Source organism: Somniosus microcephalus, chromosome 11 (genome assembly GCF_052327205.1).
Source record: "Somniosus microcephalus isolate GS21.2 chromosome 11, FLI_Smic_1.0, whole genome shotgun sequence".
In the NCBI taxonomy this organism is placed as follows: domain Eukaryota; kingdom Metazoa; phylum Chordata; class Chondrichthyes; order Squaliformes; family Somniosidae; genus Somniosus; species Somniosus microcephalus.
The window spans coordinates 54,447,855-54,461,163 of record NC_140997.1 but is presented as its reverse complement, the minus strand read 5'-3'; the positions used below and the strand labels follow the sequence as shown (position 1 = coordinate 54,461,163).

Here is a 13,309-nt window from a genome sequence, read left to right as displayed (position 1 = left end):
ATGTAAAAATAAAAAAAAATTGCTTAATACAAGTGGATACCTTCCATAAAAATCAACGAATACAATGTTTCTGAGGCAGATGTGCAGGACAAAACTACCTTCACTGATCAGCTGGAGCAGCTCCGCCACTTCCCTGCACCTCCCACCCTGGGTCACTGAACTTTGCTTGTTCTTCAACCCATTGTGGGCGGATTCTGGATGTTTGATTGGTTGCTGCTCCTGTCCATCAGCGATCATGCCCTCCTCACCTGGAAATGACGCAAGGAGAAGCAGCCCACCCTCAGACGAGCGGAAATCTGTGCGGCAGTCGGCTTTTGATTGGCCGGAGCCGCTGCCCGTCACCCGTTGCCACGACGTTGTTGACATCACGTGCGCAGGGCACGCCAATGGCGAGCGGGCGCAGCCTGGCGCGCGTCGGGCGCCAAGTGATGTGGTCGCGAATGGATGTGTGGAGAATGTGAGGGGAGAGCAGCCTTTGTGGCAGCAGGGTAAGGACCTGAGGGGCCGGCGGCAGCAGCAGCAGCCCAACGTGGCCCGTATACCTGGGAGACAGACAGAGAGAGGGTGGAAGGTGGGCCGCTGTAACAGAGCAGCAAGGCCGACTCGGTCCCGGAAACTTCCCTGGAAACGGCGTCGGTCTCCCCTTCCCCTCTCTGCCGATGCAGTGAGCGGGGCAGCGGTAGAAATGGTCCCAGCTCGTTGGCCGGAAGGTAACGAGGAGTACCTGCAAGGAATAACGCATCCACTGGTTGGAATAATGCCTTATCTTAACGTTAAGACGTGTTGTTGCTGTCCTGGATCTCGCTCCCCGATTTGTTGTGTGTACGAACACGCCTTGGGATGTCTTGCCGTTTTCTGATGGGTTTTGGCTGTGAGGTTTCAGACAGTGAGAGATCGCAGGCTTTTTTGTGATGGAATGTCATCTGTGATACCGTGTTTGGTTGTTAGCAGTAATATTCAGATCGATTTAATTGAATAGAGGAATGACAACTCGCGTGTCTGTGCGTGTATAGTCCGAGCAAAGACCCAATTCGGAGACTCCGGTAATGAGGAGATGTATGTATATAATGTACATATAATCAGAGCAATGAGAAGCTGAAGCAATGCTTAAGAATGATGACACATATGTATCTTTGTCCTTCACCTGGTGAATTACAGCACAAAGACCTGTGTTCTGTAAACTACAAGACCAAGTGTTGTGAACTGATTGTATGTTATAATGATGAGATTGTAAGAGACCACAATCCCTGTGTGCATCTACATGACATTATTAAAACATATAAATTTTTGTTATGATTTGAGGTTTTCTATCTTCAATGCAATTGAGGTTTGGGCTTTATTTTATTTATGGATAACATGAACATCACATACCTTCTGTTCATGATACTGTAACTGGAATGAATACTGAGTATTATTAATTCTTCAAGGTATTCCATGTCCCACGTTGAATCATGTAGTGCCATTTATCTTGTATCTTATTAGCTATGAGAATTAGCTGAGATGGCTCTGGGATAACACAGCAGTTTGAGATTGGTTGGCATGGATGTGCTATTGTAAATGAGGTGTGAGCTCCTTATATGAGAATAAGTGTGATCTGGGTCAGTGGCAAAGAATCAACTGGGCTCAGGAACATTTGGTAGCCTGAACTGGCTTGGCAGCATGAGATCGAGCTGGAATGACCATATGTCAACTAGGAAAAGGAAGTGGTGTCAGCCAGAATATGGAAAGAGACATTGATTGGGATGCCAACGAATGCCATGGAATGTTTGTCAGAAGAAAACTTGCCTGTGCACCAGAATATAGTAGCTTGTGAGTTTTTAGCTATTTCATTGTAGCGATTTCCCAAACCTGGCTTTTTATAGGATAGAATTAGAGCTACTCTGACAGCATATTTTGATAGTCTCCCTTTATTCCCTGAACAAACTTTCATTCGCTGAACAAACTTTCAGAGCAAATTGTGTCACACCAAGAGTGATTTATTAGTAGATCTTTTTTGTGACCATTTCGTAGTGTGGTGCTTTGGAGTGAAAATCATATAAAATGGCACAAACTATTATTTAAAATAATGATTTCTCATCACTAATAGTCTAGCCAATTCTGTCATGATACCCTAACGTGCACACAACTATTTGACAGGATTGCAAACATTGCGGTAAGATAATGCTGATATTTACAGTGCATTACATACTGTATGAATGGATCATGGATTTTGAGTTATATAATCTAAGTGGAATTTATGAACTTTTATAGTTCAGTCACTTACAGCAGCAATAGTAAGTTTTTATGCAAGGGAAATATTGTGTTCATTTATTGTTTAAACCAGCAATGCTCACAGTTAAATGCACCAGTCGGTAACCTACTTTACAATAAGTTTAATTTAATAAGATAAATATTTTGTCCAATCCAAAGTATATCTGTAGCAACAATAAAATGATATACAATTTGAATAGCTACTTTTGCTGGACAAAACATTTCTTGATGGACTGTGTTTTCTCCTGTAGAATGCTGCTTACTTTATCATAGCTGAATAGAATATGTTTCCACTTTTGTTCTGTTTGAATATTGCATGAAATATAGCTGTTGTGAGCACATTAAACTACAAGGGTGGGTGTATGTTTTTACACTGGCAGTCTGCGTTTTTTTATAATTGCGCTTTCTGTTTGTTTACTGGAGTTATCCTTTTCATCTTGCATACCAAAAATGTTGACGTTGAAAGTGAACAGCAGAAACAGTCCAGAATATCATACAAGTACACCTCAACGTTTGCTTGTTCCAAATAAAAAAAGGGTAAACAATTGTTAGCAAAAACATTTTACAAAAAAACTTCTGTATAGACTATAAAATATTGTTAGGAATTATCAAATTACAACCTGCACGAGAGATGTTTTCATGTTTGAGATCAATCGACTTGAGTAACATTGAGAGGAAGTTTCTGTCTGTTCTGATGAGTAGGATTTTATTTTAAGTGAATGTATGTTTTAATAAACTTTCACGGAAGATGCCTTCTTAGATTAAAAAATATATATTTTGGGCTGCTGTTGATGATGATGATGTGTTTCCATCCAAGGCAGTTTGGGCTGAAGTTTGGGGAACAGCTGTGGTGACGTAGCGAGCAAAGTTCAGTGAGGGAGAGGAGTGAGAGTGGAGTTGGTGACATTTGTGTTTGGATTAAAAGCTGCCGAGGTGCTGGCTGGAGGGAAGCAGCGTGTCTTTGGCCGGTTCTAGGGGCGAAAGATGCCATGTGATTGAGAACTCTGGGGTTGCTGGTGTATATTTATCTGTGTTGATTTCCTTGTGGCGAAAGGAGTTGAAGCCCGAGAGAAAAAGAGGGGAGCGAGAGTCGGGGGGGAAAAAGCCAGCCACTTTCTGAAGCTGGAAGTATGAACCTTTGGCCGTTGAGACCCCGCACGAACAGGCCGTGCCCATGGTGAGGAGGAAGAAGACAGTCTCGGCTGCCGAGGACCGCCAGAATGGGTAGGAGAAGGAGGGAAAGCCGCCTTTCTGGGGGTTTAGCTTGGCGGAGTGTGGGGAGGTTTCAGCTGCTCCCGGCCGACATGTCGCGGGTTTGGAGTGAAGCTCAAGGGGAAGGAGGAAGACATTAACACTGCGAGAAACTCCGGCTCTCTCAACCCGAATAACCCCAGGAGTCGACAAAAACTCTTTCACCCTCCGGCGAGTCCAGGGATCCAGCTTCAGGACCCCAACCTGGCCGAGAAGAAGCAAATTTTCAGCGGGTGGTTGCGGGACAGCGATCGGGGGATCAGGAGAAAAACAACGGCGGCCATGTTGAAAAAAAATGTTTACAGCTGCAAGTTGTGAGGGTTCAGAAATGTGGAAATAAATATGCTTTTAGAGATGTATTTGACTGATTTTTGTTTGGTTTTGTGTTCCCCAGAATGACGGCGAAATGTGTGGATGTGAGCAGCGATGAAGGGCTGAGGAGATTGTGTAAAAGGTCTGGAGAAGAGGAGGGTGCTGAAGGAGATGGGGAGAGTGAAGAAGGAGGCAGCAGCTCTCAACACAACACAAAGAGAGAAGATCCATCAGCAACTGCCACAAGCCCAGATCAACATCATTTCTTAAGATCCAGTGTCAGGCCTCCCAGCAAGAGGTTAAGGAAAGATTCATGTGCTTCGAATGGGTCAAGTGGCTTTCAGAACAATAAAGGAAAAGGTAAAATGATGGCTCTTGCTATTAAGGCTTGGTTGCATCAAACACATTACACTCCTGTGTGGATGAAATAGGTATGTGCCTGGCTTTTTCAAGGAACCCCCTTCCCTTGGGGGAAAGTGGTTATTCCAAAGATTTTTTTTAAAGATTGAAAGTAGTATTAAGTATATATTAATATATACATACATTATGTGTGGATATGCGAGCAGCAGTTATTGTAACCTTCCCTTAGCTCACGGCCTTGCAATGGAAGCCACTTAAGGAATAACATTTAATCCTCTTCACTGGAACAGCTACATTTTATTTTGTTTACGTGTATACTTTAATTCCCAAGAATATAACCTACCTACGTCCTGTACGTATGAAGTATACACAGTAGTAGTGTATCACAGCACATAACTTGTTTTTTCAGTGGAACAGCAGACCAAGCCTAATGTGCAATGTGAACAAGAGGCTGATCTACAGACAGTAGACACCAGTGTACAGTTTTTTAAGCAATATATTTAAATGGTTTTAAAACATTTTCTATATAACATTGTCTATATAAAGACAAAACTATGTACCTGTCACTCACTCTAATTTTCATTTGACCTACTGTTCCACAGTGATTCAGCTTTCATACACTAACTCCACTCAGTGCGGTGTCACAAATCTGAATGCCATTCACGAGTGCAAACTTGAGGTGCATACTGTATCATAGCCTTAGCTAATGAGTCAATGGGTATTACACTTCAATAGTGTATAGTACATTTTCCTGTATTTTGTTATAACTGTTGTTCGTTGTAACACTATTACTTATAGTTCCTTCATCGCTATGCTCTTCACCTACACCAGGCATTTTTACCACACATGGCATGTTGATAGTCATTTAACTTAGTATAAACAATTTTTTTTTATTAACGTGTACAAAAAACAAATGACTGTGAGTAAACCTTAAGGATTTCTTTTGTACACAACTCGAGCTTTTTTTCCAGATCCATGAAGTAATTTGCATTTAATTTACTTTCTAACTCACTGCCGGCCATCTGTTAAACTGTCTGTAATGGTCTTTCGTCAAACACACAATTACATTATTCAGATATAGTTCATTAAGCTGATCTCCATACTGTTTCATTTGCAACTGCAGGGGCTACTGTGCGAAGGTGTATTCTAGTAGAATATCACTTCTAACTTGGGGTTATTTAATTTGAGAACATTTGTTTCTGGTTCTCAAATGAATTGCAATATAATTCGAGTGTAGCAGCCTGTCATTTCAGTTAGAACAATATTTAGATGTTTAACTGAAGAATAGGTGAGTGTAGTGTATTTATGAACCATGCAGCAGTCTTTTGAGTGATGGGCTATGTTTGTCATTTAGTTGTAGTACTCCAAATGTTGCATTATCCTCAGTCGTTGGAGTTTCAACATCTGAAGCATCCCAACATGATTTGTTTGTTTGTAATTTAATTGTTGTTGAAGTTTACTTTCTTCAGGGTGTTTCAGATACTGTATTGGCTCCTCATCAACTGCATTGAATGTTAATACGCCTAATGAGAATGCAAAGTAGTGAATATGGTGGGTTAGTAAATGCTGAAGACAGGAAGGACTTGTACTCTGCAAGCAAACATCTCCAGTGATGTGATTTTTATTCCTATGATAAAAACCTCTCTTGAAGCATTTATAATAATAGGAACTCCTCAGTGAAGTTAGTGTTAAATTCCACACTCTTGTTTGGTATTCAAATATATACTGCCTATTCTTTCCAGCTGATCATCTAGATTATCTTACTCAAATTCATAATGATTATGTAACATGAATAAGTTACTGCCTTGCAATCATTTACTTGTATCCATTCATTTTACGTCATTCACATCATGATATAATTGCAGTTCTAAAGCACGTCACTTGAGGGAAATATGAATTTGATATTAGAGCTTAAAAGTAACTAACTTGTGAGTAGTTGGAAATAGGGAAAATTAACTCGATGGCCATTATTTTTACATATTCTAGTATTCAGAAATTAGTTATTCTGTTCTATGATCTAGAAGGCCTGTGATTTAATTACAGTTTTCTGGGGACTAAATTCAGTGCCACATGACTCGGAGGTCATGCACTTTTGACGTTGATGTGTTTTTGTGCATTTGTTGCTTTGTCATTCTAATGTGTAACATAAATTAGGGGAAAAAAACAACTTGTGGCTTATAGCAAAATAAATCAAACTTGCTCTCCTGGGAAGTCAATCATTCATCCTCTGAGAAATGCCAGCCTTTGTGATTGGTGGTGGTGCTGTGGCCATTACAGCCATTACTTATGTGCCGTGTAGTTAGGTCACTAGCTGTGAGCAATTGTAGTTCACCACTATCAGTTATTAGTGGAAATTACATAGAATCTACAGCACAGGAATCTACAGCACAGAAATGGACCATTCGGCCCACCTGGTCTATGCCATTGTTTATACTCCACACGATCCTTCTATTCTAATTACCGCTTCCCACCTTGTCCCTGCATCCCTCTATTCCCTTCTCCCTCATGTATGCATCAATGCTATCTGTTTCAACCACTGCATGCGACAGCGAGGCCCACATCCTAGCCACTCTCTGTGTAAAGACATTCCTAAATTCTTTATTTGATCTAGTGGCTATCTTATTTATGCTCCTTTGTTCTGGCCCTTAAAGGACAATGACTTGTTCTGGACCCACTAGCCAGTGGAAACATTTTCTCCACATCCATCCTGTCAAACCCCTTCGTAATGCTAAAGACCTCTATCACGTCTTCTCTTTTCCAGCAGAACGAGCCCCAGCCTGCTCAATCTTTCCTGATATTTGCATCCTCCCAATTCTGGTAGCATCCATGTAAATCATTTCTACACTTTACTTCAGCATTTCAATATCCTTTTTTGTATTATGGAGATCAGAACTACACACACTACTCTGTTGGTCTAACCAGAGTTCTATATAAATTTAACATTACCTCCCTGCTTTTGTACTCTATTCCTCTAGAAATGAACACCAGTTCTCTATATGGCCTGAACAACCTGTGTTGCTACTTTTAGTGATTATGCACTTGTATTCCCAGATCTCTCTGCTCTTCTAGCCCATTTAGTTTCTTAATTCTAATTCTGTTTCTGAATTTGTGTTTCCATGTGTGTTTTTCGGCTCTTTCTTTCCCCCCCCCCCCCCCCCCCCACCCCGCCCCCCATTTAGAAACTGATTAAGTTAATTTTACCGGGGTGGGGGTGTAATTTAGTGCAGGTTGGGACCACAGATACAAATGTCGCTTTACATTTATTTACAATGTATAAGTAGTCATCTAGTTTCAGTAAAAGTGCATCAGATCCCCTGTGTAGGATATATTCTAAGACATTGTGACACATTCAGTTTTTTGGCAACTCTTCTCATCCCTGGAGTCTTGATTTTATTAGTACAGTAGATTATCCTCATTTAATTGACCAAATAAGCCAACATTAATACATGTAAACACATGAATTCTTGAAAAGACTACTGCTGCAGCTCAACAGTTTAAAGTTTAAATGAATGTATTTGCTTGTCCTGTTAAACATTTCAGTATGCGTTGACTCAAATGTGTTCATAATTTAATCTGCTCCATCTCTTCTTCCAGCATAAGAAATGCTAAAACATTTACTATAACCACTTGTAATACAGACATCCCACTAGAACCAGACAGCAATTGTTTCAAAAATGAATGTAAACAGTCATTTAAAATTATATATACCTGTAATATTGAGTAATTAATATGGTTATCAGTGAAGCAATGGGAACAAAAGATGCTCCAACTATAAAATCACAGTTCAGGGTATTAAAAGCTGTAACATCCTTCAATTGTGACATTTGGTCTGATAAGTTGACAGGACCTGAAGAATTGTGTGTGTGTGGCATTTATTGTGAAGCTGCTCAAATTTTCAGGTGAAGATTAACTTGAAAAATGTCCTGGTTTATGTGCTTCCGTTGCTACCGGCTGTTCTTCATTCTTTGACTCCTGTAACCCTTTGAGCTAAATTAAACTTGAGGGGAAAGCCACTGGTGGCTAGATTGCATCCATGAACCTTGGTGGTCCTGAACGTGGTCTCTCTTTGGGAGATCTCCATGATTAATACAGTCTACTCTTTTTAATTCAAAATCCCTTAACTAAAATTATCTGATAATTAAATTTCATAATCATTAAATTCACAATGCTGTATTATTTACTCAATTCAAATTATTTGATCATTCAAAATAATTTTCTGTGCTTAAAGAAAATCATCAGTTGACTGTAGTGCTAGGGTTTATTTTTAGTTTTACAGACAGCTAGATTTCGTTAGCTCCTACCTACATATTAATTGACAAGAAACTGCCTATTTTGAGCATTCGGATTTAAAAGCCAGTGTTCATTTTAACTGATTTTATTTCTCCCTGCTGACAAAATACATTCAGTGACGCACTAATGTGTAATTTGTATCAGATGATTTCTGCTGGATGAACTTGGCAGAAATGCACAAGTCTGTAAATTGTATGTGGGCACAAATGCATGGGTGTAAATCAGTGTTCGCTGTGTATCCAAATCAGAGTGTTACTTAGCATGTTGCAGGAAATTACACCTTGGAATGTAAAGGCTGATGCAGGTTAGCTGCACATTCTCATTTGGAATGGACTTTTTCTCTTTACTCTTTTTTACTAATCTCTCTCAATTTTATGTTTTACTTTCTAGATTACGCTACTGCTTTTTCAGTTTTTTGTATATTGCATGCAATCCTTAATCTTAGAGGCTTTCGAGAGTTCAGAAAGTCTCAGCCTTGAATAGGGGTCCACCAGCAGTGCCCACTCTGAAGGGAGGGCACATGTGCAGTCCTAATACTGGCTTGTACTTTTATTGTAGTTGACTTGAGTCCGAACTTTTTTTGCTTATTAAAGTGAGTGATGATAGTACTGGATAACATTTGCTTTTTGTAACCATATTAGCATCAAACACCCTTGGCTAAAGTGTAGCAAAGGTTGAAACAGAATAAGCCTTTTCTAATCTGCTACAATAATCTACTTTAATCTCAAAAGAGTACTTTGTACTGTACCAATGTGAATTTTTCCACTTCTTCCCACTAGCCATTCTTATGGTTCCTCTTAGTGAGATTCACAATTTAATGTCTGTTTGTGGGCACTTTTGTACCATGGACTCATGCTCCCAGGAACTGGGTTGAGACTACCCAAAGTCATTTCACTTGGGGTCCTAGCAGCTATGAGAGAAGGGAGTCTTCTGCATATTCACCTAATCCTGAATTCAAACCCATGTCCCATAGATGAAAGGACAATGTGCTAATCACTGTACCACATGAGCGAATCTAGAAATATATTTCTTCATTGTGCATTAAATGTTACTCCACTATTAGCCACAGTAATTGTTCTGGGTTTCAATTCAAAAATGCAACCTATTCTAAAATGTCACTCCACCGTCGCACATTATTGCACTTTTTTGTTGTTACTTGGACTTGGCAAAAAGGCCTGCTTTACAAAATGTTCTTGATGTAAGCTCTGTTTTCCTGCTGCTATTGCAATTGCCTTTTTGTTGGTGCCTTCTATGATTAAGCAGATTAAGCTTTGGGTGTGAAATCTCAAAATACTGCTTATTGCAAAATAGTACCTGCATTTTAAATATGTCCGATGTATGGGTTATAAACCATGACATCAATGCATTCAATCCCAGATGCATACTTTTGGGAAAAACAAATAGGATATGTTCAATATCTGATGTTTCTTGCAGTATTGTAGTTGGCTACTGGGTTTCTATTATGAGGCTAAAGGACTTGTAATTGTTGCTGCTGTGATATTTTTACTGTATCGCCATTAACATTCAGTGTCAAAACGTATACAAAGTCTGCTGTGGTTTTCAAAGTGATAATGCGTTGTCTGTGTGTGATTTAGAGCTGTAAAACTTATCCTGTCTGATATTAAAGTCAAGATATTTGCCCCAATCATTAAAGATTTGAAATATAGTAGGAATAATCTTCTGATCGTTTCAGACATCTGTGGTGTCTTATTTTGTTGCTCACGTATGCCTTTTATATTAATCAGCAGCACTGAAAACAATACCGATGATCAGGATTTAAAATCAGTACTAGTCTGCTTGAGACCAGTATGTTGTGTGACTGGTGTGATCTGAACAGGACAGGTGCAAACATGCCAACACAGACTCGCTTGCATTGTCTTTATGGTCTTGGGAAGCTTTTGTCAGACATTTTGCAAACTGACTTTGATTAACCCCTCTGAGTTACAGTAGGTCCTTTTTTTATTATAACAAATGCAAAATACTGCGGATGCTGGAAATCTGAAATAAAAACAGAAATGAATTAACGTTTCAGGTCCATGACCACCTGATGAAAGGGCATTGAGCTGAAACATAACTCTTTCTCTCACTGCAGATGTTGCCTGATTTGCTGTGTGTTTCCAGAATTCTCTGTTTTTATTTCTTTTTTATCATAATTTTGTTAGTGATTTTGTCAGCTACTGCTCCTGCTGTCAGTGGTTCTGTTGGTTCATTTAACTATCTCGATATGGCAGTTTGAGACCTTCATTCTGAGACTTTGATCTGCCTTTACTTCCATAATCCACTAAGTAACCTATTTAGTCCGGCAAGCTGAAACAGCTGGTGAAGAGCGTGCCTGAGATACATCGTACAATTTTGTGTGGGCTTCATTGGATACCCAGAATGTCTTACAGATGCTGTAAAGCATGAGTGTTTCTTCTTCTTCTTAGGCAGTCCCTCTGAACCGAGGATGACTTGCTTCCACATTAAAAATGAGTTCTCAGATGACTGATGAGTCCAATGCGGGACCTACAGTCTCTGTCACAGGTGGGGCAGACGGTGGTTGAAGGGGCGGGTGGGTGGGGTGTTTGGGTTGACGTGCGCTCCTTCCATTGTTTGCGCTTGCTCCCGGTGAAGAGACTCGAGCTGTTCGGCGCCTTTCCGGATGCTTCTCCTCCGCTTTGTGCGGTCTTGGGCCAGGGATTCCCAGGTGTCAGTGGGGATGTTGCACTTTTTCAAGGAGGCTTTGAGGGTGTCCTTGAAGCGTTCCCTCTGCCCACCTGGGGCTCTCTTGAAGTGTCGGAGCTCCGAGTAGAGCGCTTGTTTTGGGAGTCTCGTATCGGGCACATGGACGATGTGACCCGTCCATCAGAGCTGATCGAGCGTGGTCAAAGCTTCGATGCTGGGGATGTTGGCCTGATCAAGAACACCAACGTTGGTGCATCTATCCTGCCAATGGATTTACAGGATCTTGCGGAGGCAGCGTTGGTGGTACCTCTCCAGTGCTTTGAGGTGCCTGCTGTACATGGTCCATGTCTCCGAGGCATACAGCAGGGCGGGTATCACTGCTGCTCTGTAGACCATGAGCTTAGTGCTTGGTTTGAGGTCCTGGTCTTCAAACACTCTTCCTCAGGTGACCGAAGGCTGCACTGGCACACTGAAGGCGGTGTTGGACTTCATCATCGACGTCTGCCCTTGTTGACAGTAGGCTCCCGAGGTATGGAAAGTGGTCCACATTGTCCAAGGCCTTGTCGTGGATTTTGATAATCGGGGGGCAGTACTGTGTGGCGGGGGCAGGTTGGCAGAGGACCTTTGTCTTCTGGATGTTTAGTGTAAGGCCCATGCTCTCGTACGCTTCTGATGAAAGGTCATCGACTTGAAACATAACTCTCTCTCCACAGATGTTGCCTGATTTGCTGTGTGTTTCCAGAATTCTCTTTATTTTTTTATCATAATTTTGTTAGTGATTTTGTCAGCTGCTGCTCCTGCTGTCAGTGGTTCTGTTGGTTCATTTAACTGTCTCGATATGGCAGTTTGAGACCTTCATTCTGAGACTTTGATCTGCCTTTACTTCAATAATCCACTAAGTAACCTATTTAGTCCGGCTGGTGAAGAGCGTGCCTGAGATACATTGTACAATTTTGTGTGGGCTTCATTGGATACCCAGAATGTCTTACAGATGCTGTAAAGCATGAGTGTTTATCCCTTTGGCCACTTAGGTGCACATTATAGTGTTTCTTGAGACACATATAAAGTTTAAATGACCCTATAATTTCCACATGTGTATCTCAAGCTGCAGATAGCAAGAGACCTTGGCATCTGCTTCAGTGTGGCAAAACTCAAGACCAGCCCTTTCCAAACTTCTGGGGCTGCAAAATTCAAACAGGACAAATAAGAAATATGAGCACAAATGGAACCAAGTTACCTGGGCTTTGTGGCCAGGATTGCCAGGGCTTCCAAACTACACATGGTCCATGGGCCGTAATTCGGAAACCTCTGCTCTAAGCTGCCCAACCACAATTCATTCATTCTTTTCCTGACACATGGCACCAAATGTTGTTAGAATCTAAAATATGTGCTAGAACATAGCCTTTTAATGACTAAGAAACCAGTTGCTTTTTTTATTTTTGGAAAGTGACTCGGCATGTTCTCTCTTGACTATGTCCAACTTAGAAAATTCCCATTCTGCACTGCTGGAGTGGCAACATTGCACTGTATTTTCCACAGGTTATGCTGGCAGTGATGTTCCCCAGTTCCTGTTCTCTTGTTCCGTAAGGTGGTAGGTCTTACTTTGTTAATGTATCTAGAAGAGCTTGCTAGAGATTTGTCCAGGATCAAAATACCCTCCATTGGTAAAAACCGTTGGGATAAAATCAGACCAGATGGAGGTCTAGGGCAAAAGATTGCTAGTTTTTGTTCACGCCAGTGCATCAGTAGCACTTTTACACGCAACTACTGTTTTTCAAAACATGCAGTTTTTAAATGCTATACTGTTTGAATTTTTAAAAAGTGAGACTTTTATTTACTTAATTTTATGTAGGGAGTACACAATGATGAGCCATTAGGTATGATGGTATCCAATGTGTGGACTGACAGTGCATTAACACTGTGCTCAGAAGTGTAATATGATGTGGAGTCTAATGACTAGATAAATACTGCATCCCACAAATTCCTTGTACGTTTTCTGTTTTATACTGCAAGTAAAAATGGAAGTGATAAAGTCAGTTAGCTTTAGAATATTCTTTCTGATGCAGTGTGTTGTGACAATGTGACTTTATTGGAATGTACCCAAGAGATTATTTGAGCAATCTTGATTTTCACCATTTTTATTGTTTGTTTAGATTTTGTTGCGGAGACCCATTTTTATTGG

At 40.7% G+C, this 13,309-nt stretch overlaps 1 protein-coding gene across 2 annotated transcripts in view; it reads left to right on the top strand.

The window, feature by feature from the left end:
- The first annotated feature begins 349 nt into the window (after positions 1 to 349).
- The window catches only part of cramp1 (cramped chromatin regulator 1), a 57,514-nt gene continuing 44,554 nt past the window's right edge, over positions 350 to 13,309 (top strand). Inside the window, exons 1-2 of one of the 2 annotated variants that reach the window (XM_086000675.1) lie at positions 350 to 488; positions 3,896 to 4,173. In XM_086000675.1, coding sequence (XP_085856801.1) covers positions 445 to 488; positions 3,896 to 4,173 — 322 coding nt within the window. In that variant the 5' untranslated portion in view covers positions 350 to 444. Of the gene's footprint in view, positions 489 to 2,643; positions 3,475 to 3,895; positions 4,174 to 13,309 lie in introns of those variants that run through there. The other variant, XM_086000674.1, reaches the window with a different exon arrangement.